The 26,966-nt window shown below is 38.3% G+C and overlaps 2 protein-coding genes across 4 annotated transcripts; one reads left to right on the forward strand and one right to left on the reverse strand.

Annotated features, from left to right (window-relative positions):
• The first annotated feature begins 99 nt into the window (after positions 1-99).
• plg (plasminogen) lies at positions 100-11,808 on the forward strand. The gene is made up of 20 exons (XM_079831527.1): positions 100-258; positions 378-407; positions 646-772; positions 912-1,018; positions 3,382-3,496; positions 3,620-3,759; positions 4,328-4,448; positions 4,524-4,642; positions 4,723-4,885; positions 5,291-5,415; positions 5,551-5,707; positions 5,804-5,988; positions 6,098-6,246; positions 6,327-6,420; positions 6,568-6,682; positions 6,775-6,849; positions 7,133-7,273; positions 7,665-7,771; positions 7,881-8,026; positions 11,083-11,808. The coding sequence occupies exons 1-20, from the start codon at positions 210-212 to the stop codon at positions 11,242-11,244; spliced, it is 2,427 nt and encodes an 808-aa protein (XP_079687653.1). The 5' UTR covers positions 100-209; the 3' UTR covers positions 11,245-11,808.
• On the reverse strand, positions 11,502-25,312 carry slc22a2 (solute carrier family 22 member 2). 3 transcript variants are annotated; one of them, XR_013817651.1, is made up of 12 exons: positions 24,810-25,312; positions 24,616-24,719; positions 21,161-21,315; positions 20,376-20,544; positions 17,704-17,818; positions 17,518-17,618; positions 17,234-17,448; positions 17,033-17,141; positions 15,572-15,684; positions 13,273-13,372; positions 12,844-13,187; positions 11,502-11,776 (listed from the first exon to the last, which is right to left on the reverse strand). XR_013817651.1 is itself a non-coding variant. In XM_079831528.1 (11 exons), exons 1-11 carry the CDS (start codon positions 25,224-25,226, stop codon positions 13,100-13,102), a joined length of 1,686 nt encoding a protein of 561 aa, XP_079687654.1. In that variant the 5' UTR covers positions 25,227-25,312; the 3' UTR covers positions 11,502-13,099. The 3 variants fall into 3 exon arrangements, 1 of the variants encoding a protein (XP_079687654.1); XR_013817652.1 differs by having other exon boundaries at positions 11,502-11,754; positions 12,818-13,187; XM_079831528.1 differs by having other exon boundaries at positions 11,502-13,187.
• Between the last annotated feature and the right edge of the window lie 1,654 nt (positions 25,313-26,966).

Below are 26,966 nucleotides of genomic sequence, written 5' to 3' on the forward strand. Positions count from 1 at the left end.
AACCAAAAAAGTCCAGCTCTGATAAATCATGAGATCAGAAACAGTAATGGTGGGTTCAAACACACTGATCGACAAACACTATTTGACCCGGTCCATGTCCTTGTAAGGACAATGATTGACTGATGTGTGACGGCCCTATGATGTTTGTTGTACTGACATGATTAAAAGATTGAAAACCTCTCAAAGTCCCTGTCTGTCAGTGCTCCAACATGAAGGTTCACAAAGCAGTTCTCTTACTTTGTCTATTCCTTTCTACAGGTAAGCCAGCAGATATTTATTCATAGCGCCTCAATTGTTTGGCTGTTTCTGTAAGTATAACCTATAACTAATAGCATTCATTGATCTGAATATTATTAACACAATCATGTTACCTTCAGATTTCCTCGGGGTCCAGAACGAAAGTACAGGTAAGAAAATCATGTTTTGATACAAAGAGTTCCGTTTCAGATCTTTATATTTTAGAAATAACCAGTAACACAGTCGGTAAGATTAGGTTTTAAGTTTTGCTTTATTGGTTTGATTAAATCTAGGTAGACAGCACAGTCCATAGAACTTATTAGTCTTACTTCATCAACATCGATAACCATGTGTTTGTTATTCAAAGCTCAACTTTCTCTGTTTGTCCCCCTTTTTTACATTCTACAGATGTTCTGGATGCATATATTAAAACGGATGGAGCCTGGATAGTGAAATTGCCTAAAGTTCAATACACTGTGCATAAAGTGGAAGAATGTGCCGTAAAGTGCAACAAAGAGACTTCCTTTACATGCAGGTGCAAGTCAAACCATAACTATAACTGTCAAAATATATTGTGTAGCACTAGCGCAGACTGATTTGATGTTAACAAACAATGACACATGCTTTATTCTGCTCTATTATGTTAAAATACTGGGTATTTATGTGCTCTGCAGGTCCTTTTTGTACATCGAAAAAGATCAGGATTGTGTGACATTACCTGCCAACTCAAAAACGGATCAGATACTGCGAAGAATGAGTGCTGTTCTCTATGAGAAAAAGGGTACGATTTTATAGCCCAATCTATTTTATCACTTTACAGATTGGAAGGTTTAATAGCAGATGATATATATTATCTTAAGCATGCATTACTCTTAATTAAGTACATTATGAATTATAAGAGACTGGTTACGCTTTTTCTTGGGGGGGGGGGGGGGTTTCACCAAAAGTCTACCCAAGTTAATATTTAATTTAGATATATTAAATATTATAGTAGTTTGGTCCATGTCAGTAAACAAAGTAAAGAGGATTATCTGAAAATCTATCGTCCAGTGAGGGGTTTCTCCTTCAAGTGCAAATGTCCTGTCTAGGTTAACCCTTAATCGTCCCTTGGGGTCCAGCTGACCCCACTGGACTTTTCCTCCATTTTTTAAAAGTGTTCCCTTCATCTCAGGGCCATGAGACTCGGTGACTTTTCCTAAATAATCTATCTAAACATGCACAAAAAATCTGGGCTTGATTTGGTTGTTCTAAAGGTGTGTAAACATTTTTTTACCGTTTAAGTCCCTCTGGGTCAGATTGACCCCACATTGAAAATGAATGGGAAAGTGTAAAAAATACATTTTATTCACTTTTTTTTGTCAATTTTTTTTTACTAAATCCAGTATAAATCTGAAAATTTCCACATTTATATCAAGGTCTGGTCCTAGAGCATAAACACAAAGTAGAACGAACTTTCTGTCTCATACACACACGCACACACACACACACACAAACACGCACATGTGTGTGACTGCAACAGAGAGCATTTTTATAGAAACTGGCAAATAAAATCAACAAAACTGGCATAAATCTGAAAGATTTTCATACATAAATGAAGTACTAATACTAGAGCACAAATGCAATATGGAACAAGCATGTTCACTCACACGCACACACACACAAACACAAACACAGGTGTCTGGAGCATTTTTTTGGATTTTGGCAATGAATGGGAAAATGTAAAAAATGCTTTTTTTTCACTTTGTTTGTAAAAAAAAATCAACTAAATCCAGTATAAATCTGAAAATGTCTACATTTATATCAAGATCTGGTCCTAGAGCATAAACACAAAGTAGAACGAACTTTCTGTCTCATACACACACGCACAGACACACACACAAACACACACGTGTGTGACTGCAACAGAGAGCATTTTTATAGAAACTGGCAAATAAAATCAACAAAACTGGCATAAATCTGAAAAAATTCCATACATAAATGAAGGACAAATACTAGAGCACAAATGCAACATGGAACAATCATGAGAAAGAGAGGGAAAAGGGCAAATAAAATAAAGATGAAAGGCAGCTTAACTTTTGCATAACTTCCCTATGGACCTCTATTGGATAATGTGGTCATTGCACTCTCTTTCTCTTTAACTATAATTCCTAAAGTTTTTCCACAAACCTACAGATGGCGGTATTCTATCCCTAACACATAGAGCAATGTCCAAAAACTATTTATATTTATTTAAGATCATCATTCAAGTGATTTTTTCATAAAAAAATGATTTTTAATGAGCCAATTTATGACATAGTTAAGTATTTGTGCAGTAAATAGGTAAAAAACTACCAAATACCCACAAAAACACAGCATAAATGTATAGTTGAGAAGTAAATAAAAAAAATGATATATAGTTTTCCATGTAAAAAAATTATATTTCCTTATGCAATCGCTCTGTAAAAGTTTGGGGTCTATCTGACCCCAAGGGACTCAAACGTAAACCCTACTTGAGGGGCGATTAAGGGTTAAACAACGAGAAATGTTTCAGTTTTGGGTCACTCGTATTAACAAGCATTCTTTAGATCATTGGTTCTCAACTGGTTTTGCTTTAAGACCCAGATTGTACATTTAAAACCATGTAGTGAAGAGTTATCATAAAAAAAGCCCTTAAAATCAAACAAAATTATTTGAAATATTGTCACAAACTGCATACGACCATCAATGATAAACATGGCATAGGCAGCTTATAAAAATGCATAAACAGAATAACTTTACTAGGGTAAAGCTTGCCTATCGCATGGAACAAACACTGGGCCAAAATATTTGTACAGCTTGTTTTACCATATGTTGACATCAATAGACTTTGCCCTATTTGTCATCTCAACTAAAAGTATGCACACCTATTTGGTCACATTTCAGTATTAGCATTTAACATCTTTCAGAAAAGACACAAGACCCATTTTTGTTTCAAAAACTTAGTGAGAACCCCTGCCCTTATGGGCCATAAAAACGTAGAGTAACTACCAGTCAGGGAATTAATACACCGCCATCATCAACATCAGTATATCAACATCAACTGAAATGAGTGTAATAGCTTGTACTAACTGCAATGAATGTGTTTTTAAGTATGTTCTAATGAATGCATTGAATTCCTTCATACAGAGTACTTACTGGAATGTGTGAGTGGCATTGGCATGGACTACAGAGGGACAAAATCCAAGACAAAATCAGGAAAAACATGTCAGCGATGGGAGGGAACTTTCCCCCATGTGCCAAAGTATGTGTCTTAATTAGAATTTTTCATTTGCGATGCCGTGAAAGAGAAAACAGCTTCAGGAAATACAGAAAATACAGAGGTTAAATAAGTAAGCTAACTAACCTCAATAGTAACTTCCCACAGCATAACGCCAAAGACACATCCAAAAGCAGACTTGGAGTCCAACTTTTGTCGAAACCCAGATGGAGACAAGGGAGGTCCCTGGTGCTACACCACAGATAAAGAGAAACGATGGGAGAACTGCGATATCCAAGACTGCACAGGTACATTTAAAAAAGAAACTGTTAAATCTTGGTGGGCTAACATACTGATGTGTAAATATCATACAAAAGTTAACTGTACCATGCCCTGCTCACTATGAAGTGCACTTGAGGTGAGCACTCTGAAGTGAGAAGGGCATTAGTGGTGTCACTACCACTTTGTGGTGTAGAAACCCCCTCAGTAGAAATCGTGTTCGCGGGAGCACTGCGGTGCGATCGAAAAGGGCACTTTCACTTTCAAAGGGGCAGGGGCTCAAGCACGCCACTGTTTCAACTTGTATACGGTCTCTTTGTGCAGCGTTTGATAAAACTGGATTTAAATCCCTGGGAACATCACAGCAGTGATAATTAGCCTTGGTGTTAAAATAAATAGAGATGTGCCATCCAGAATCATGTAATCATAAAGGAGAAACTTAGTTGCTTGAACCATCCATATACATTTTACTAACAGCCTTTCAGGAAGGAATTTAGTTGCTCACTTTCATTTGGAGCAAACGTTTGAAGGGATGTACAAGAGTGCAAACACACAGTTTGGAATTTGTCCTTTGAATCTGTTATTTAATATCTCCAGAGGAATGTATGCAGTGCAGTGGAGAAACCTACAGAGGCAAGATCTCCACCACTGTGAGTGGATTTACCTGCCAACGCTGGGACTCTCAGAAACCCCACAACCACGGTTACATCCCTTCAGCGTGAGACATTATCATTTATAGCACAAATGAGATATGGTCCATGTGCATATTTTGACTATGGTCTGTCTTTTGTAGTCTTCCTGATAAGTACTTGGAAGAGAACTATTGCAGGAACCCAGACGGAGAGCCCAGGCCCTGGTGCTTCACCAACAGTCCATCCAAACGTTGGGAATCCTGCTCCATTCCACGATGTGGTAAGCAATGTTCTTGTCAATCTGTAGCACAAAGTTGTGTTAAATTAGTTCATTATTAAATATTCACCATTTTTTTGTAGCAACTGAACCACCCACAATTGTACCAGAGCTTACCTGTGCAACTGGAGAAGGTAGCTCCTACAGGGGCACCATTGCGGTGACAATCTCAGGAAAAACTTGCCAGGACTGGGCATCCCAAATTCCCCAAAAGCATTCCAGAAATACAGAGAACTACCCATGCAAGTAAGCATCAACATGATGGTTTTGAGAGACATTCAGGTTTTGATTAATTTCCCAAGGGTTTCAAACCCTACACGTGGAGGACCACCTTTGTGCAGGATTACTTGAAAATTACAGGCAAGTGCCTTGTAGGAGCTCCAACCCTATTTTGGCACACATGAACCCGCTAATAAAGGTCTTCAGGATTACTAGAAACTTCCAGGCAAGTGTGTTGTAGTTAAAATCTGTAAGACAGGGCCCTCCAGGAGCAGGATTTGACATCGTTGAACCTGAAGAACCAAGTAGACAGACTTCTTCTGAATTATCCTTTAAAGCAAAGCTATGAAATTTTACTTGCCCCAATATGCCAAACACATAAATAATAGTGACCACACATGGAATGCAACTAAAAATTGTTTTCTTTCTCAGAGGCCTTGATAGGAACTACTGCAGAAACCCTGATAATGAAAGAAGTCCATGGTGTTACACCACCGATCCTGAGACCCGCTGGGAGTACTGCAGTGTGCCTAGTTGTGGAGATCAACCTAGACCTGGTCTGTTTTGAAGGAGCCATTAAAAAAAACATATCACATTAATTGTAGATTATGGTGTCCTTTCTTTGTATGTTACTTCATATGCCCCTAGAACTGGTGAAAGAGCCATGTATAATGTAAATATGTGATTCCCAGAGGAGCCGGTGATCCCTGAGGGTGAGGAATGTTACGAAGGTGATGGAACCTCCTACCATGGTGTCATGTCAGAGACCATCAGTGGAAAGAAATGCCAGTTCTGGACATCCATGGACCCTCATCGACATTCCAAAACACCTCAGGATTTCCCTAAAGCGTAAGACAATACACTTAACTGCATCTTGAACTGTTGCAACTTTTGACTCCACTGATTTCCCCTCTGGATCCTGCCATGATTTTGCCCATCATGCAGAGATCTTAGGAGGAACCTCTGCAGGAATCCAGATGGTGACCGAGCCCCTTGGTGCTACACCACAGACCCCACAGTTCGATGGGAGTATTGCAACATCGAGCGGTGTGAAAACAAACCCAGCTCACATGTTGTTCCTACCATTCCATCACAGGCTACATCTTCTCCATCTACTTCTCCGGAAATAGGTTCATCCACCTAGAAGATAACAGATTATATCAAATGCCAAGAGAACTATACTGTAGTATTGTCTAAGGGAGGGAGGGAGTTACAATGTGCTGTGTTTCTTTTTACAAGATTGTAAGGTTGGCAACGGAGCAACTTACCGCGGTCCCACATCCACTACGATAGTGGGAGTGACCTGCCAAGCATGGAGTTCTATGACCCCCCATCAGCATGCCAGTTTTACTCCTGAAACGCATCCAGACAAGGGTCTAGAGTCAAATGTAAGTCTATGAAACATTTCAAGCTGTTTTGAGAGCAAATCCAGACATTTAATACAGTTTTTACTTGGTTACGCTATTAGCAATGCAGAAATCCAGACAGTGATGTGAACGGACCTTGGTGCTATACAACGGATCGAAATAAGAAGTGGGATTACTGTCAGATCCCAGACTGTGGTAACTGTTCTTAATATTCCTCTTGGAAATACTTGACTCCAATGGCAAGGAAATTCCCAAATGCTAATGATTATTTTCCAGGGCAGCCTATCAAATATATTTGCCATGTAAGATACATGACTGACATGCATATTCCTTTCTAATCAGATGGTCTGAAATGTGGACAACCATCAACGAAACCCAAGCGGTGTTTTGGGCGGATCGTTGGGGGATGTATTTCCAAACCCCACTCCTGGCCTTGGCAGATCAGTCTTAGGACCAGGTATACAAACAAGCCACCCTCCTCTACCTCTGTACCCATTTCCAGGCTCAGATGACTTTGTAGTTATTACCTGTCCTTTTTTGTCATACCAGAAGCAAAATTCATTTCTGTGGTGGAACGCTAATTGATGCACAATGGGTCCTAACTGCAGCTCACTGCCTAGAGAGGTAATATACTTTTTTAATTGTTTGATGAGACAAAAATAAAGGGTTGAAAATGTGTGACCTTTGCCAATGTTTAGAAGCAGAACAGTGCAGTGGTTCTCACTCCACTTCTAGGGATCCACAATACTGTACATTTTAATCGTCTGTGGACTCTCTGAATTAGGGTTGACAACCATGTATAGTACTGCACTAGCATACAGGGAATAAAAACGGAATAAAAACCACAAATCTTTTTTATGGGGTCTTTATCGAGCAAATGGTTAAATGTGTACGTACTACTATGCAGGTCTGAGAATCCATCGGCCTACAAGATCTTCCTTGGAATCCACACAGAACGTGCAAATGAACCATCCAAACAGGAGCGAGACGTTACTAAGATTATTAAGGGGCCAGCTGGAACTGACATTGCTCTTCTCAAGTTGGACAGGTTAGAGTACTGTTGCAATTCACACTGAATTTGGTGAAGTGTTTGCTTCATTTGTCTATACTACTTTGTATCCCAAATTAATATGCATATAAAAGTATAGTAAGTGATACAACAGTTGATTTCCCAACACTGACTCAACTAGTGGCACGAGTTTTAGATGGGATTTTCTGTACGTTGGAGTAATGGCAGATGGAGAGTGTTCAGGAATCCTTATTGTAAACAGTTACTATCTTTGCAATTCCATTTGGTGACACTAGTGGCACAAGACTCCTCGTTTAAGTATTATTTAATCTCCCTGCTTTGTGTTAAATGCAGTTCTGGCTTTTGAAACTGTAACCTCATTTTATTTACAATGACATTACGTACAAAAACTCATTGTATCTGATTTTAGGCCTGCATTAATAAACGATAAGGTATTACCTGCGTGCCTACCAGACAAGGACTACATTGTACCAAGCAATACAGAATGCTATGTAACAGGCTGGGGGGAAACGCAGGGTAGGTCACTTCAACAAGTCATGTCTTTACGGTTTTACATGATAAACATGATTGATTATTGATTAAAGATTTCACAGTGTTCATAGCTTCAAGACCTTCTGTTTCCTAGGAACCGGTGGAGAAGGTTACCTGAAAGAAACCGGCTTCCCTGTAATTGAGAACAAAGTCTGCAACCGTCCATCTTTTTTGAGTGGCCGCGTGAAGGACCATGAGATGTGTGCAGGAAACATAGAAGGTGGAACTGACAGTTGCCAGGTAAGGGAGCTTGCATTATTTAAGTTCTCTAGATTTAAACCCTAGTGAGCTGCCTACCTAGGCCCATTTTTAGCAATAATTATGTATACAAACAGATGTAGCCTTGTAAAGTGCCTTGATTTGGCCAAATTGCAAGGTCACCGACAAATTCAACATTGAAATATACTGTTAGAAAATAGTTCTATCCAATTAAGAAAATGACCAAATACTTGCATGTACTAAGAATAATTAGCCTAGCAACATACTAATATCTCACTATTTCAATGCTAGGGTTTAAAGGCACAGTATGTAATTTTCGCCGCTAGAAGTCATAATTCAAAACAAAGGCGTGGCTTGATGACGCCTTGATTTTGCGAAATCATGGGAGTTGTTGTCTTCACCTCTACATCCAGTGAAAAAGAATCTGACGGGACTCGGACAGAGCTCATATTCATGGATGAGCTAATGTATTAAATATTTATTAACGTTACTGTAGTATGAAGCTAGGTTGGGCTGAAAGCCACTGGAGCGGAGCGAGGCTGCTGGAGCAATTGCTAATGAGAGATGATAGTAGGGAGGTTAAGTGACTTTTGACTTCAAGTCATGATGCAAAGGTCCCCTTTGGTATGGAAGTACCTTAGGGCCATAGAAATAAATGTATCCTAAGACACAAGTGAGATCACATTTTGTAAGTTCAGAAAAAGACCCAAATATATCCTATTCATACGTCTATTCATTATTTTTTTTAAAAATAGGGTAAAAAATTTAACCTTTAGATATCACCATGAAAATTACTGAGTTGATTACTTTTATCAAGACAAACAAAAAAATTATTACAAGTCTTTTTTAAATAGTTTGTTAACATGGACGAAAGGTGCATAATCTAATTACAGATGTGCTAATTTGCATAAATACCACAACAGATCTAAACATTGGGTACAGCGTTCAGTTTTAATTTTTACAGCGTTCAGTTTTAATTTTTAAAAACTGAATGTTTTAAAAAATGTTTTTTAAAACATTCAGAGATTCAGTCAGTCATGGAGGGGTCTTGAATCAGCCTTAAGGGGTTGTTATTCGCTATAACAACCGCTTCGCTATATATGATCCCTTACTTGAGAATAATGACTTGAATTTCATAGCCTACTACAGGTAATGACTAAAACAATCCATGTATCCATATCTTAAGACAGCTAACAAGTTATTTGCTGCTGCTAGCCGTGTTAGCTATCTAATGAAACTATTCGCTAATCCTAAACTTGACATCGTTTCACCAAAAAATAGTCGTGCAACAGCTCAACACACATCCAGATGTTCCCAATAAATTGTAGTTGATCACCAGGTATGTTTTATTAAAGTATATTAATGAATAATCCATGGAGGAAAGACAAATGGACATTTTTCTTACCTGAGGGACAGCTTAGTGACAGTTGAGAGTTGACAGTTGAGCGGACCTTGAATTAATGACTGACAAAATCTCTGAATGTTTTAAAAACGCTGTACCCAATTTAGATCTGTTGTGTTATTTATGCAAATTAGCACATCTGTAATTAGATTATGCACCGTTTGTCCATGTTAACAAACTATTTAAAAAAGACTTGTAATACATTTTTTGTTTGTCTTGATATAAGTAATCAACTCAGTAATTTTCATGGTGATATCTAAAGGTTACATTTTTTACCCTATTCATGTGAGAAAAATAATGAATAGGCGTATGAATAGGATATATTTGGGTCTTTTTCTGAACTTACAAAATGTGATCTCACTTGTGTCTTAGGATAAATTTATTTCTATGGCCCTAAGGTACTTCCATACCAAAGGGGACCTTTGCATCATGACTTGAAGTCAAAGGCCTATTTTTTGGGCTTAACCTCCCTACTATGAGTGCGATACACAAGTGGAGCTTTTATTATGCCACAGACGCCGCTTCCGCCTCTTCCGCTTCTTCCGCTCATGCGTATGTGGGGTAACGCAGTGCTGTTTTATCATAGTAGATACATTTGAGTGGGTTGAAAGTCATTTTATAATGCTACTCTGTGCGTTCGCTCGGCGACTACTATGTGACACTTGTTGCAAACTGCAGTAAGTTAGATCGATATTAGGCATGGGAAAACATGGTACTACTCGCGGTAAATCAATAAACCAGATTTAAAAAATAAGACTAACTGTGAGCTAAATAACAATGATTCATTTTCTGTCGATGAATGTATCCAAACAGTTGCTCACCTAATAAAACACATAATATATTAAAGCGTCTTTGGTGTTTCCATGGTTTCTACAAAATAAAACCAGAAATCGAGAGAAACACGGGTAGGAGGTCATTGATATGTGAAGCAAGGACACGATCCATGTCCTGGTTAAAATCGCTCATTTCGCTGGATTTAAACATTCTTGGAAACATTTGGAATAATGCAAGTACAAGTCAACAAAATATATAACATTGTTCTAGTGTTTTTTCTTACATATTGTGCCTTTAAGTACTTGTATTACTATTTGTGTGGCATGCTTGAGGTTTGGACAGAACCACTGATTTTGCATGCATGAAATTTATCACAACATGTAATCCTTGCTTTCCTTGTTTTTGCTTAAATGAATACATAATATTAGCTAAGTGCATGTGTAACGGAGGCCAGCTAGTAGTTTCTGTGCGAGTAAACCTCACTTCTCTGATCTAAAGAGACGCTCTAGCGACTGACGCTAGGGGTTGCCGCCTTTAGCCTCCTTGTTAGAGCGACCGACTCTCATGCTGGCGGACCCGGGTTCGAGCTCCACTTGGAGCGGGTGGTTCGAACAGGAGGGGTTACACATGATCTGTATTGTAGTAGAACTGTGCACTTCTGCAAAATGGATATTACTTTGACACCGTAACAGATTACTCTTAATTGTAGCGTAGAAACATGCATTTTCTGTGAAGCGCTAAACAAATAAATGTGAATTGTGCATTTAAAGGAATAGTTTACCCAAAAGTGCAATATTTCACTATAATCATTAACTTGATTATAGAGATTTGAGACGTACAGCAGAGGGAAAGATTTTAAGTGAATAACTTCAATTGTGACCGTTTCTTCAAACTTCTACAGGGCGACAGCGGCGGGCCTCTTGTCTGCCACTCACAGAACACCTTCGTCCTTCAGGGAGTGACATCATGGGGTCTAGGCTGTGCTAACGCCATGAAACCTGGAGTGTATACCCGCGTCTCCAAGTTCATCGACTGGATAGAACGCAGTAAAAAAGAAAACTGAATATTAGTAAGATTAGTCGAATGATGTGCAGTGGAATTTAAGTGAACAATGACAATAAAATAATGGAATTAAATTGTATTGATGCATAACAGATCGTGTTCAGAAAGCCCACTTTCAGTCTGTACGAATGTGTTCCAATTTGAGGCAGACCACAGTGAACATGCTTTATTACAGAACTCTTCAAAGAAGTAAAAATTTAATCAGATCTGATTGAAAAAATATGGTTTTCCTACATTAAAGTGAAGGTAGACATCTTTGGAGAAAGTCTTTATTTGTGCTCCACAATACAAACAGTTTTGCTGTTACAGTAACAATTCTCTAAAATGTCTAAACCCTAGTAAGTGACAGAAAAAATAAGTACACTAGCATTCACTATTATCATGAATAATTTAAGCCAACATTTTAAAAAATATATAAAGAATTTTGTATTGGTTATTTTACATTTTTTTAAATAAACATTTTTGTCGAAAACATGCATTTAAAAACATGTAAAATGAAAACAATAACCATCTTATATATATATATATTAGTGCTGTCAAACGATTAAAATATTTAATCGCGATTAATCGCATTAATGTCAGTTAACTCACAATTAATCGCACATTTTTATTTATTCTAAATGTCCCTTGATTTCTTTTTGTCCCATTATTTTTTCTTATTTTAATGCTCTTATCAACATAGAAAAGTGGATCGGCTTGCTTTGTTCAAATGTTTGTTTTATTGAAAACAACATTGGCATACTTTAGTGTTCGATTTCACACCAACATTCTCACTTGGAGCAAATAATCTCACACAATGTAACACTGCCCATCAATAAAAGGGTGAAACAAATACTTTGTTGCACAAACAGCCCTTTCTAAGGGATCAAAACAGGGTGATACAAAATAAAATTACACAGTGCACATGCAAGGTAAACTAGGACTCCGCCTATAGTGCAGTTAAACCAGGGGTCGCCAACTAGCGGACTCCGGTCCGAATCCGGACCGCGAAGCCTTTTGACGTAATGAAACGGTTAACGTTGCAATGCTCAGTTACTACGTTCAGACCCAGACGCGCGGTCAAGCATGCAGTGAAGAAGAGACTGATGGTGCGCTCACACCGGACGCGAATGACGCGACATGCACGCCGCTTAATCCGCGCCGCAGAATGTCTATTTGCGTCTTTGCATTGACTTAAATCACTCGCGCAAAACGCTTCATTCGCGTCTGGTGTGAATGCACCATCAGAGCAGAAAGCAGCGCTCAAGACAAGCACTTTTAGTTGAAGACCCCTGAGTTAAACCATGGCTTAATACGTTTCTCATTTCGGCGTCTCACGCTTGCCATCCACGTCTAATCTTTTAATGGCCCAAACGAGTGCGGGCAGCCGCAGCGTGCCTGATGTTTTGTTTCCGGTCTAGCTACATCCGGAGTGGTGTTGTAGTTTTTCTAACGTTACTAGTTGTTGCAACAGCATGAGAAAAAACTACAAAGTTTGTTAGACCAAAAAGAACGTTAATCTCGCGATAAAAAAATTGACGCCGTTAAAATAGGTTTGCGTTAACGTCGTTAATAACGCGTTTAACTGACAGCACTAATATATATATATATATAAAAATACAGTAACTACAGTCAATGACAAATGATCAGTTTGGGAACAATAATCTCACCAGCTGCAGAAAATCATTGGTCCTTTGATTCGATTGCTACACATTTTATAACTTTCTCAGCTTGATTACTTCATTTTTATGCTTTTGGGATGACAAAACTTGATGAGAAATGGATTTCAGTTTGTATAATTTTGATGAAATCCTCAAAGGAGAAGGGATAAGCAGCATCACATAATAATCAAGTGAACGGGGTTGCAGTCTTCCGTCTCAGACTGCTGTAACTTCTTTGTTTGATGACACATCAGAGGGCAGTAAATTCTCTAGCTGTTGACTCTTCACATGGTTTTCTTTGTTTCTGCATGTACAGTTCACATTTGTGAAGAAAGGTTCAAGGTGACAAATGTTACCATGGTGAATATGTGCAGGGAGTAAAACCTCACCTGTTTGGACATTCAATGTCATCAATGGTTTCTGGAAGAGGCACACCTTTGGTTTCAGGTAACAGAAGAACCAGTCCACCAGCCACAAACGCAAGAGCGCCTGTGAGAGTAAACATTCACTTCAGCAACCTCACACTGGAACTGGAACATGCTCAAAATCATATTACTATGGCCAGGGGTGTCATGCGTTTATTTCTGAGGGGACACCAGTGAAAGTCATGCTAAGATATTACCACAGAAACCCTTTTAATAGTAGTTATCAATACAAATAAAGTGTTCAAGTGTCTGTGTAGCATTTCCAAGGGGACCTGGGTTCAAACTCTGCAATAATACATAATTTGCTTTGCAATAAACAAAACATTTGACTGGAACATCCAATGAGGAAATGATGGTCCAAGAGGGTCAAGGTTTGTCTGGTTAGCATGAACCTACTAGCCCCTGGTCGTAGATGCTGTAACTACTACATTGTGCATGGGCCAAATAAATAAAGTGAAAATTTATACATATAATTAGCCTATTTTTACAAGTAACAATTCACAGATTATTCACAGATTAAAAATTATTATTATATAATAATGTACATATTATTACACTCAAAAAACAAGCTTTTTTTCAAGATTCACGCTTTTAATTAATACTAAAATACCATCAAATTGAATTGAATAATCCTTACATATTTCTTCCTATTTTTTTCATAAAGATAATTCAGTTCAATTTGATGAAATTAATAAACATACTATTTAATAAACTATTCATTGAAATGCATAAATAAAAAAAGCGTAATGTTTTGTGTGTATTATTATTATTATTATTATGTATTTGATATATATATATATATATAAATTATATTATACAGTATATATTAAATCTGTGATTATATATAACAGATTTAATATATATAATTATAACATAGATGATATATAATGTACATAATAATATTAATTAATACTAATAATATGTGTCTACATAATTCAATTATAATAATGATTAATTATTATATATCACACACACACACACACACACACACACACACACACACACACACACACACACACACACACACACACACACACACACACACACACACACACACACACACACACACACACACACACACACACACACACACACACACACACACACACACACACACACACACACACACACACACACACACACACACACACACACACACACACACACACACACACACACACACACACACACACACACACACACACACACACACACACACACACACACACACACACACACACACACACACACACACACACACACACACACACGTAATATTAGTGTGTAGATTTAAAAGTTAAATATTTTCCCCTGCTGCCTTTAAAGGGACATTTTTTTCACCCAAAAATGAACATTTTGAAAAAAAATTAATCATTTACTTCCCTTCAAGTTGTTCCAAACCTGTATGAGTTTGTTTGTTCTGTTAAACACAAAAGAAGATATTTTGAAGAATGTTGGTAACAAAACAGTGTTTGGTACCCCATAGTATTTTTTTCCCCAATACTGTGGTAGTCAATGGGGACCAGAAACTTTTTGGTAACCAACATTCTTCAAAATATCTTCTTTAGTGTTCAAAAGAAGAAAGAAACTCATATATATTTAGAACAACTTGAGGGTCAGTAAATGACGACAGAATTTACATTTTTGGGTGAACTATCCCTTGAAATGTTTCTCCTCAATAGTTTCTAGTGAAGTGTTGAGACAGTGTCAGTGTATGACCAGTAGCCATATCATCCTGTAGCCCAAGACTGGTTTCCCACTGAAGCTAAGCAGGCTGAGCCTGGTCAGTACCTGGATGGGAGACCTCCTGGGAAAACTAGGATGCTGCTGGAAGAGGTGTTAGTGAGGCCAGCAGGGGGTGCTCACCCTGTGGTCTGTGTAGTGATGGAGACACTATACTGTAACAAGCACCATCCTTCAGATGAGACGTTAAACCGAGGTCCTGACTCTCTGTGGTCATTAAAAATCCCATGGCACTTCTCGTAAAAGGGTAGGGGTGTAACACACCTGGCCAAATACCCTCCATTGGCCCTTACCAATCATGGCCTCCTAATAATCCCCATCCATTGAATTGGGTGTACAGTAGTACATATGAAAGCGCTATATAATTCATTCATTCATTCATTCAGTGTGTTCTTGTGGTGTGGTTCTCTGTCAGGATGTCATTTTCCTGCATTTTGGGAGTAATTAGTCACATTTGGTGCTACGTAACAACACAAAAAAATCAGTTTGATTGTATGTGAAACAAACATCTGTTTTGTACCGAAAATGATAAGAGGTAGTTCTAGCCAGATGACAGCAAGCCTGTAGAGCAGGAAAGGTGCTATAATTCCTCCAACGTCACACAGCGTGGAACAAACCGAAACACCCAGATTTCTGCAGGCAAACAACAGCACATATAGTAGCATTAAATGACCAACCTGACCACATACGTAAGGCTAGAAATTATATATACTGATTCTTCACGTTATATACACTCACCTAAAGGATTATTAGGAACACCTGTTCAATTTCTCATTAATGTAATTATCTAATCAACCAATCACATGGCAGTTCTTCAATGCATTTATGTGGTCCTGGTCAAGACAATCTCCTGAACTCCAAACTGAATGTCAGAATGGGAAAGAAAGGTGATTTAAGCAATTTTGAGCGTGGCATGGTTGTTGGTGCCAGACGGGCCGGTCTGAGTATTTCACAATCTGTTCAGTTACTGGGATTTTCACGCACAACCATTTCTAGGGAAAAACATCCAGTATGCGGCAGTCCTGTGGGCGAAAATGCCTTGTTGATGCTAGAGGTCAGAGAAGAATGGGCCAACTGATTCAAGCTGATAGAAGAGCAACTTTGACTGAAATAACCACTCGTTACAACCGAGGTATGCAGCAAAGCATTTGTGAAGCCACAACACGCACAACCTTGAGGCGGATGGGCTACAACAGCAGAAGACCCCACCGGGTACCACTCATCTCCACTACAAATAGGAAAAAGAGGCTACAATTTGCACGAGCTCACCAAAATTGGACAGTTGAAGACTGGAAAAATGTTGCCTGGTCTGATGAGTCTCGATTTCTGTTAAGACATTCAGATGGTAGAGTCAGAATTTGGCGTAAACAGAATGAGAACATGGATCCATCATGCCTTGTTACCACTGTGCAGGCTGGTGGTGGTGGTGTAATGGTGTGGGGGATGTTTTCTTGGCACACTTTAGGCCCCTTAGTGCCAATTGGGCATCGTTTAAATGCCACGGCCTACCTGAGCATTGTTTCTGACCATGTCCATCCCTTTATGACCACCATGTACCCATCCTCTGATGGCTACTTCCAGCAGGATAATGCACCATGTCACAAAGCTCGAATAATTTCAAATTGGTTTCTTGAACATGACAATGAGTTCCCTGTACTAAAATGGCCCCCACAGTCACCAGATCTCAACCCAATAGAGCATCTTTGGGATGTGGTGGAACGGGAGCTTCGTGTCCTGGATGTGCATCCCACAAATCTCCATCAACTGCAAGATGCTATCCTATCAATATGGGCCAACATTTCTAAAGAATGCTTTCAGCAACTTGTTGAATCAATGCCACATAGAATTAAGGCAGTTCTGAAGGCGAAAGGGGGTCAAACACAGTATTAGTATGGTGTTCCTAATAATCCTTTAGGTGAGTGTATACTACCTGCAACGCATAATGAAAGATAAATGCGTCAGTCGGCAATATAAAACTCACCTGATAACAGTGGGATATAGCTCAGTATTCACAAACACTACCATTTCAAAAGCCATAGTGATGCCCAGCCTTCCAACACAAGCAACCGCGCTTTTTAACCAGAACATACCTGTAGAAGATACAACATTTAAAGTAAACATACTGTACATATATCACCCTTTTTCAACTTTAATGGAAAGTTAACTACAAATGGCAACTCACTGTCCGGGATGAATGCTGTGATTAAGCAAGCCGCCCCTGCCACGATATTCGCAGTTGCAAATGGAAGCCGCCGTCCGATCCGATCAATAGTGAGAAGGATGAGGAAAGCTGCTGGCAATTCCACGATTCCAGATATGAGGAAGTCCACATACACGTTTCCTCCGAGGATTCCCAGCCTCATAATGAGACCCTGGTAAACCACAGCGCTGGTGAACCTACAACAAGAGGTTACAGATTAACGTTCGCCCCAATACACTCACTGTGGTATTTAGGATCAGACGTACCAGTTGAAACTCAGGATGAACGTGTATCTTCTCAATTTGGCAGTCTTGAAAAGATCCATGAAAGAAGCAGAGACAGAGCCTGCGTTTTCATCCGTCAGTGTCTGATGGAGGAATTTGGGGCATTTAAGAGACATTTGGGCTTTTGGTATGAAATGTATGCTCATCATCAATGTGTAGATTTTGTACCTCAATATTCTTGGACAGTGTTTTCCTGTTCTCTTTGGCTATCATTTTTGTAATCTCCAGTGCTTCGGTTCTCTTGTTTTGGCTGAGGAGCCATCTTGGTGATTCGGGGATAAACCTGAAAGAGTGTATTTAAACAATGCAACATGGCTACATTTATCTAACATATTTGTTGCTGGCCACAACATTGTAACCCAAAAATATTGAACTACACATAAATACAGTATCCTAAATGAAAACCCTGCTCAAGATTGTTCTTTGCGTTCATCCAGAAACCAGACGTCATTACAAATAGGCCTACAGTAGTTTGGAAAGAATAATAATAATGTTAAAATATTACAGTATAATGTTCATCTGTTAAAGAGCACTTTAAAATTTGCATTTGAACTGCATGATGCTCTAAAAATGACATTTTCAGATGAAAGTGCACATATCAAATAGATACACTCTATTTGGGGGGGGGGGGGGGGGGGTTTGGGGTTGTGTAAATTGATCATTACATATTGGCCCAATAAATGACTTCCAAATAATTATTGCCATGCAAAAAGATGCATTGTACTAATCATAGCTTAAGGTCTTCACTCAAAATTTAAATTGTATATTCACCGAACATATTTAATTGTGCTCAGTCAATCTATGAAGTCGAAGTGAAAAATCCATGTTGGCTGAACAAGTCCTACGTCCGAAAAACGGTATACGCATGCGCAAAATGCACTTGAAGAAAACCATTCCTGTGGAGATTTCAAATGCGGAGACGCGGGAGCGCGAGCGGAGCCGAACCAGCAGGTGCTGAAGACCGAAACAGACATTCCCAAGAGAATAGAGAGATATTCATCTCACAAAGATGTTGGTGAGTATTTAGCACTGAAATTATTCTCCAGAGTTTTGCTTTATGACCGGGTATGAAGTTTAAAAGACATTTTGTAGAATCACGAGTTCATGCATTCATTGGTTTCATGAGTGTGTTCTCGTTTACCACATAATTATCTAATGGTAGCCTGTAGCCAATAGTTTTATTTTCCTCATGTCTTATATGTCTAAAACAATAGGTAATAAGGAAATTAAGTCATTTGTGTGATATGTGCGGCATGCGACTGTTGAACACGGTGCGTTTGTCGTCGGCCTCTTTCAGGGCTTAAAGGGGCTATATGCGTTTTTCTGAAATTTAAACTCGCTACTGACACCTGTGGCCAAAAAACAGAACTGCTCTTATTTTCTGCTCACTCTCGCAGCGGTGGTGACGTCACATCCGTAGACAGCGCGGGAAAAAACGACCCGCTAGAAAATAGGAAAAATAGGATACAGGCTTATAGGTGCACCCACTGTGAGCGGACAAGGTGCAGTATGCTCATCAGGAGATGTTTGAGTCATAAATGGTAAAATAAAAAGGCTATTGTTACGTTTATTTTGGGGAAAAAGTTGCATATAGCCCCTTTAAGTTATTGCCTTTTAATATCAAACACGTCAAGCTCGTGATTTTCTGATGTCCATTCATTCGACTCATCCTCATTATATAATGAAGAAACTTCTGTTCGGTCTCTTGCCAGATGTGATGCAGGGGAGCTTTGTCATTAATGTTAGTTTTTATTTTTATTTGCAGGTTTTTAGCTTGCAATGCCGCGTTTTCTTCACCACAACAAGACATCCTGTTATGCAGAAGACTTCTTGAATGTATTCAGAGTTTTTCCTTATTGAAAATAAGGTATTTTCACCCAAATATCCTGTGTTGGAATTTACTTGTTAATAAAGTAATGTGATAAAATGTCAACCCTGTTGTCTGTTTCTGTATTTTGCTTAATATATTTGTTTTTAGTCATTTTTGTCTTTTGGGACAGTGAGAAATAAACAATTATTACTACAATTTAAAATATTTAATTGGACCAACCACACAGTTTCACTGTAAAACATTTCTCCAATTCAAAATTTTCTAGATTTTCTAGTGACTGATCACATCTAAATTTTTTAGTCGGCCAAATTAAAATTTAGATGTGATCGGTCACTAGAAAATTTTTAATTGGAGAGGTCTGACATTTTTTACAGTGTTGGTAAATTACATTTTTCCATTGGCTCAACATATTATTTCTAATTGAGCCCATGTTAACAGGCTGTTGCCACAATGGATAAAATTCAATTCACAGAAATTCAATTTGGCCAATTGAAAATTTTAGATGTGACCAGTCACTAGAATATTTTGAGTTGGGAAGATTATAAATTTTTTCCATTGGCTCAACATATTATTTCTAATTGAGCCCATGTTAACAGGCTGTTGCCACAATTGATAGAAATTACATTTACAGAATTTCACTTGGGCCAATTGAAAACTTTAGATGTGACCAGTCACTAGAAAATTTTGAGTTGGGAAGATAATACATTTATTGTTTCACCCCCCTCTACCCTATCTTGATGATATATGTGCTATAAAAAGTACTGGGTAAAATACAACAGTATTTGTATCATAATTTATATTTAATCTGGAATATTCTTTTCAATTTTATAAGAAAGAGGTAGAACACAAGTTTTATAAAGGTGGGTTGGTGACATTAATAAAAGGACACAATATTCTAATAGTAATGTGCACACAAACAAGCTAATAAATCAGGAAAACACAATGGATTAAAGTGCAGCCTTCCGAAGACTCTATCTTCCACATAATGCACCCATGTACAGGCCCTTACCAATAGTAAGTCAGAAAGCAGATGTAAGGTATGGTGAAGACCACCTGAAGCCAGCGCCAGTTTGGTATGAAGTAAGCTAAGAGAGGAAGGAGAAGAATGCCCAAGCTGAAGAACATCTGATAGGTCACTCCCACGGTTCTCCTGTATTTCACCCCGACCAGCTCGGTGACTGCAGACAAGAAATAAAGAGTTATTGGATATGAGGATATCAAGAATCCCAAATACTACAGTAAACATTTAGTTCAAGAACACTGCAGCTGGACTGACTGATCCGATCATTGTTGGACCATAAGTGAAAGTACAATTAGCGGTACACAAAAACATTTCATTCAATGAAATGCGCTCATTTTACAACTCCCCTAGAGTTAAACAGTTGAGTTTTACCGTTTTCGAATCCATTCAGCCGATCTCCGGGTCCGGCGGTAGCACTTTTAGCATAGCTTAGCATAGATCATTGAATCTGATTAGACCGTTAGCATCTCGCCCAAAAAATTACCAAAGAGTTTTGATATTTTTCCTATTTAAAACTTGACTTTTCTGTAGTTACATTGTGTACTAAGACAGACGGAAAATGAAAAGTTGCGTTTTTCTAGGCCGACATGGCTAGGAACTAGCATAAGCTATGCTAAAAGTGCTAGAGCTAGACCCGGAGATCGGCTGAATGGATTCAAAAACGGTAAAACTCAACTGGTTAACTCTAGGGAGTTGGAAAATGAGCCTATTTTCCAAAAAAAAGTGGAGTGTTCCTTTAAGTATGATTAAATAACTGAAAAATGTTTAGTTACTTAGCACATATCCAACCATCCAGCCGCCCTTCACTCCAAAGCCAAAGAGAACTCGGAACACCAGCAGGGCGATGTAATTAGGAGATGTGGCCACCAGAATCCCTGTTACTCCGATGAAGAAGTTAGTCATTAGGAAGCTCTTCATTCTGCCATATCTGAAAGAAAAAAGACAATTCACAATTCGATGGTTAAACTGCTTGATAACATTTACTCCACCGTTCAAAACATTGTGGTCGGTAAGACAAGTCTCTTATGCTCACCGTAAATGCATTTATTTGTAAAAAAAAAATGCATTAAAACATATTATGAAATATTATTATAAAAATATTTAAAAACAATTTAAATGTAATTCATTCCTGTGATGTCAAAGCTGAATTTCCAGCGTCATTACTCCAGTCTTCAGCGTCACATGATCCTTCAGAAATCATTCTAATATGATGATTTGCTGCTCAATAAACATTTATTATCAATCAGTTGTGCGGCTTAATATTTTTTGTGGAAACTGGGATGCATTAGTTTTTTTTGCAGGATTCTTTGATGAATAGAAAGTCAAAAGAACAGCATTTATTTTTTTTATTTTACATTATCAATGTCTTTAATGTCACTTTTGATCAACTTAATGCATCCTTGCAGAATAAAAGTATTAATTTCTTTTTAAAAAATCTTACGGACCCAAACGTTTGAACTGTAGTGTATGAATCTTGATTGCATTGAATACATTTCTGTTTATTTTTTTATTAGATTTTCCTCTAAACATATCCAACAACACGATAACTTTACTTGAGAAGAAACACCGCTTATTTCCGTTCACACCAAGAAATATAACTATAAAGATAACCATAACCAGGGGCGCTGCTAGCAATTTTGGGCCCTATGAAAAAGAATATAATGTTGGGCCCTCTACCACACCAACCTAGCTATCCAAAATCTTTGTCTGCAATTTAATAATACTGACCAATTAAGCTCTGCTCGCTCAACCCAGAATGCCCCGATTGGCTGATGAAACATTGATTAAAATTAAGATACAATTTATACGAAACAAAACTTAATGAAGTGGTCACAATCATGTCTGATCAACTCCATTCATCTTATGTGTCCTTTCTCACTCATGCTGTTCATTTTTCATAATCGACATAGATTGACAGATTGACAACATAGACATAAAAACAACAACATTATAATATTTAAACATAAACATAAAAATAAATACTTTAATGGCTGCAACAATTATAGCACAGAGAAATTTCATGTCGGAGTGGGATATGATTGAACGTAGTTTTACCCGTGAGTGGTTCATGAGTGTAGTATTTTGCTGGATTTTGCCGGAAATGCCATCATTTTTTTTTTTATATTTGTAACTCTTTGGTAGATTATACATTTATAATACTACTAGTACTGTTACTACTAATAAAACCGAACTCTGGGGGCCCCAAAAGTGTGTGGGCCCTTAGAATAGTCCTAACTTTCCCCCCCTTAGTGGCACCCCTGACCATAACTATATTAGTGTCCACACCAAATGGGCCAGTGTCCTGACAAATCGGGTCCTCCCTTAAAATTTTGTCTCTTCAAACATTTTGTCTCTTCAAACATTTTGTCTCTTGCTTACTATATAATGCATACAAAAACAGTGCATAATAAAAACACTTGTACGTAATTTCTTACACTTGATTAACTGTTAATAAATAATGAACATCATTCATTTTAATTAAAAATGAAATATTTGGACATTTAACACTTAATTTAACACATAATTACATTAAAGATGATTGAGAATATATGTAGGGTGTGTGCAAATGTGTGTAAGCTATCAGGCTAATCACTTATCTGTTTGCTATGCTAAGCTAATACAGATATAAATGGTCATTATAACTAGTTGAAGCAGCATTTATCATAACATGATTTTGTGGGAATTGTTATACATTTAAACCAATGAGATCACTTGGGGTCCTAAAGGAGACCCGATTTTGGTGCGGACCCAATTTGTCCCTACACAGCGTTCTGACGTAGAACCTGGAAGCACTGCACAGTGTTTACTACATGAATAGCGTAGAATGAAGGCAAATACTCGCGCTCTTAAAGTGATAGTTCACCCAAAAATGAAACTTCTGTCATTAATTACTCACCGTCATGGTTGTTCCAAACCCGTAAGACCTTCGTTCATCTTCAGAACACAAGACATTTTTGATGAAATCCGAGGTGTCTGAACCCCACATAGAAAGCAATCTCATTCCTACCTTTCTGGACCTTGAAAGTTGCAAAGACATCGTTAAAATACTCCATGTGACTCCAGTGGTTCAACCTTAAAGTAGCAACGGGAATAATTTTTGTGCGCAAAAACAAAACTAAAACAACAACTTTATTCAACGATCTCTTCTCTTCAACTTCATTCTCCTGGCGTCAGCATCACACTCATGGGTCATGGTGCTTACGTGAACGGCGTCGGCCAATAATGAGCCGGCGTTCTGACGTAGAATCTACTGTGGTTCAGAAAACTCTCGGATTTCAACAAAAATATTTTAATTTGTGTTCCAAAGATGAACGAAGGTCTTACGGGTTTGGAACGACATGAGGGAGAGTAATTAATGACAGAATTTTCATTTTTGGGTGAACTAACCCTTTAAAGCAGGATGGATTCTGATTGGCTGTCAATGTTTTATTGTTCATCAGCTAGAAAAGAAAAAAAAGTTCAGAGAGTGATTCCAACGATACCGTTTCTCGGTAACTAAATTTATAATTTTGACGGTGGATTGTAATCCAGAAAGGCCCAAATGACAATCATCAGTGACATAATTTGCACGGTTGGATGTTACAAGAGCAATAGTTAGATTTAACCGTTGGTAGCGCGATTTGTTGTAATGTTTTGTTCCCAAAAGTGGCAGACATGTTACTTGATACTTACTTGTTCAGATGACATTTTCCGATGTAAAGATGTAGAATCTGTGATTCAGAAGAACAGTATATCCACACCCGTGCGGTGACTGACAGCCAGCCACACAAACTCCTCAAAACATTAGATTCATCTGCGCTGAGTAGCCGCGCCGATTCACAACTCACATACAGATAATAACTCTGCAAATAACTGTAATTGCAGGTTTCAATCAGAGATGGCGACACAAGAGGCTAAACTTACGGACTGCAGCTTTAAAATGATTTCTTTATCATTATAGTTATCGTCCTTGGTGTGAACGGGCCTTAAGACTTGTTTTCAGAATGTTAGCTATGTCCATACACGAGTGCATTTTCTACTGACAGATTATTCCCGCACATTTTTAAATAGCCTATAAACAAGCTAAAAACAAGGCAAAGAATCTGCCAGTGCAGACAAAAGATACAAGCTATGAAACAAGTCTAGATCTTACACAGCTTAATTATAAAGAAAATGTATCTATAGATATTTTATACTAGAAACCAAGTAAAAAAAAGACACAAAAAAAAGAGAAAAGTGTCTTCCATACTTGTCTGCCATGTATCCAATTGCAATGCTGCCCACTAAGAAGCCAATACCGAGCGTGGCCTGGAACATGTCAACATACCAGGAGTCTGCACACACTAGATCAAACTGCAACACAGGTCTCATAAGACATTTTGTTCAATTCATTAACACAATTATTACCAAAAGAAAGTCTCGTTTTGTGATCCCACCACTCACCTCAGTGACAAACGATTGTCTTCCTTTATAGTCGTACTCCCAGCCGTCTCTACAGCCGGTCATAGGTAGCGTAGAGAGCTGGGCCTGGACAAAGTCACTTTCTGGATTGTCGCAGGTAAGACCGGTGGCGTTCCAGTCCATGTCGAACCTCTCACACTTACTGTACGTCACCCCCGAGGAGCCATTCATCTGGGGTACAGTGGCCCTGCGAGCATCTTGAAGGCTCCAGCCGCATCTCTCCCGGATCTCACTGACGCCCGGGTCACGGCACCAATGCTCCGGGGTGAAGCCCTGGAACACAATCCCCACGTAGACGAAAGAAAACGGTATGGAGACCAAACTGAAAATGGAAAAAATTCGGATTTGGCACCGACCAAACGCGCCGGCCTCCTCTAAGATGTCATCGAAAGTGGTCATGGTCAATGCGTGGCTGGCGGTGGAGGCGCAGCTGTAGAAAGAGGTCTGCTAAGTTGAGGCACAAAGTATTTACCCCACAGCTGTTTGACCAAAAGTCCAGAGGATGTTGAAACTCGATATATTCGTGCTGTGACTGACCAATTGCATGCTGAGATGGGACAGGGGCCACAAAGTTACAGTTTAACTTCAGTGACATCTGAAGCCCGTTATGCAATTTGTCACTGTATAATTTCTGTTCAGCAAGTGTTGTATGAAAGTGGTTGAGTAAGTGTTAATACAATGCCAAAGACTACTTACTAAACCATTACTAATTTAACTAAACCCTGACGCTCTATTTTATTTCCCACCATTTCCAATGAGAAAAGTGGCACTTTTTTCACCCTAAAGCAACCTAATTTTGCTAAAAAAAATAAAAAAAATAAAAAAAGTTTACCAAAAAAAAAAGACAAAAAGCACAACAAAATGACTAAAAATTAACTGAATATATATATAAATATTTTATATAAATGTTGCAATGGCAATGAACTGAAATAAGTTAAAGTTAAATAAATTAAGCACTAGAAATACAGCTAAATATTAGATGAAAAACTTTAACTAAGGAAACATTAGAAATGCTACTATTGCTAATGCTAACTAACTGAAATAAGTTGAAGCACCACTAAAATTACTAACTGGAAATAAATAAACTAAACCTGAACTAAAACTGTAATAATAATAATAATAATAATAATAATAATAATAATAATAATATAGAAATAGCTAGAAATCACTAAAATTACTAACTGGAATAAATAAATAAACTAAACCTGAAAATAAATAAGAAAAAAGAAGAAAAAAGAAAAAAAAAATCATAATAATAATAATAAATATATATACAACCCCAAATCAGAAAAAGTTGGGACAGTATGGAAAACGCAAATAAAAAAAAAGAAGTATTTCTAAATTTACTTTGACTTGTATTTCATTGCAGACAATATGAACACAAAATATTTCATGTTTTGTCTGGTCAACTTCATGTCATTTGTAAATATGCATCCTTTCCTGTCATTCAGACCTGCAACACATTTCAAAAAAAGTTGGGAGGGTAAAGCATTTACCACTTTGTAATGTTGCCATTCCTTTTCACAACACTTAAAATACGTTTAGGGACTGAAGACAGCAAGTGATGAAGTGTTTCAGGTGTAATTTTGTCCCATTCTTCCTGCAAACAAGTCTTAAGGTGGGCAACAGTACGGGGTCTTCGTTGTCGCATTTTGCGCTTCAAAATGCACCACACATTCTCTATTGGAGACAGGTCGGGACTGCAGGCAGGCCAGTCAAGTACCCGTAGCCTCTTCCTCCGCAGCCAGGACTTTGTAATGTGTGCAGAATGTGGTTTTGCATTGTCTTGTTGAAATATGCATGGACGTCCCTGGAAAAGAGGTCTTCTTGAAGGCAGCATATTATGCTCCAAAATCTCTATGTACTTTTCAGCATTATTGGTGCCTTCACAGAAGTGCAAGTTACCTATGCCAAGGGCACTGACACAACCCCATACCATGACAGACCCTGGCTTTTGGACTTGTTGCTGGTAACAGTCTGGATGATCCTTTTCTTCTTTGGTCCGGAGCACACGGCGTCCATTCCTCCCAAAAAATACTGATTCATATGACCACAGTACACGTTTCCACTGTATGATGGTCCATCCCAGATGCCTCCGAGCCCAAAGTCGACGGGGCTTCTGCGCACACACGCACGCAC

Source organism: Gobio gobio, assembly GCF_949357685.1.
Source record: "Gobio gobio genome assembly, chromosome: 12".
Classification (NCBI taxonomy): domain Eukaryota; kingdom Metazoa; phylum Chordata; class Actinopteri; order Cypriniformes; family Gobionidae; genus Gobio; species Gobio gobio.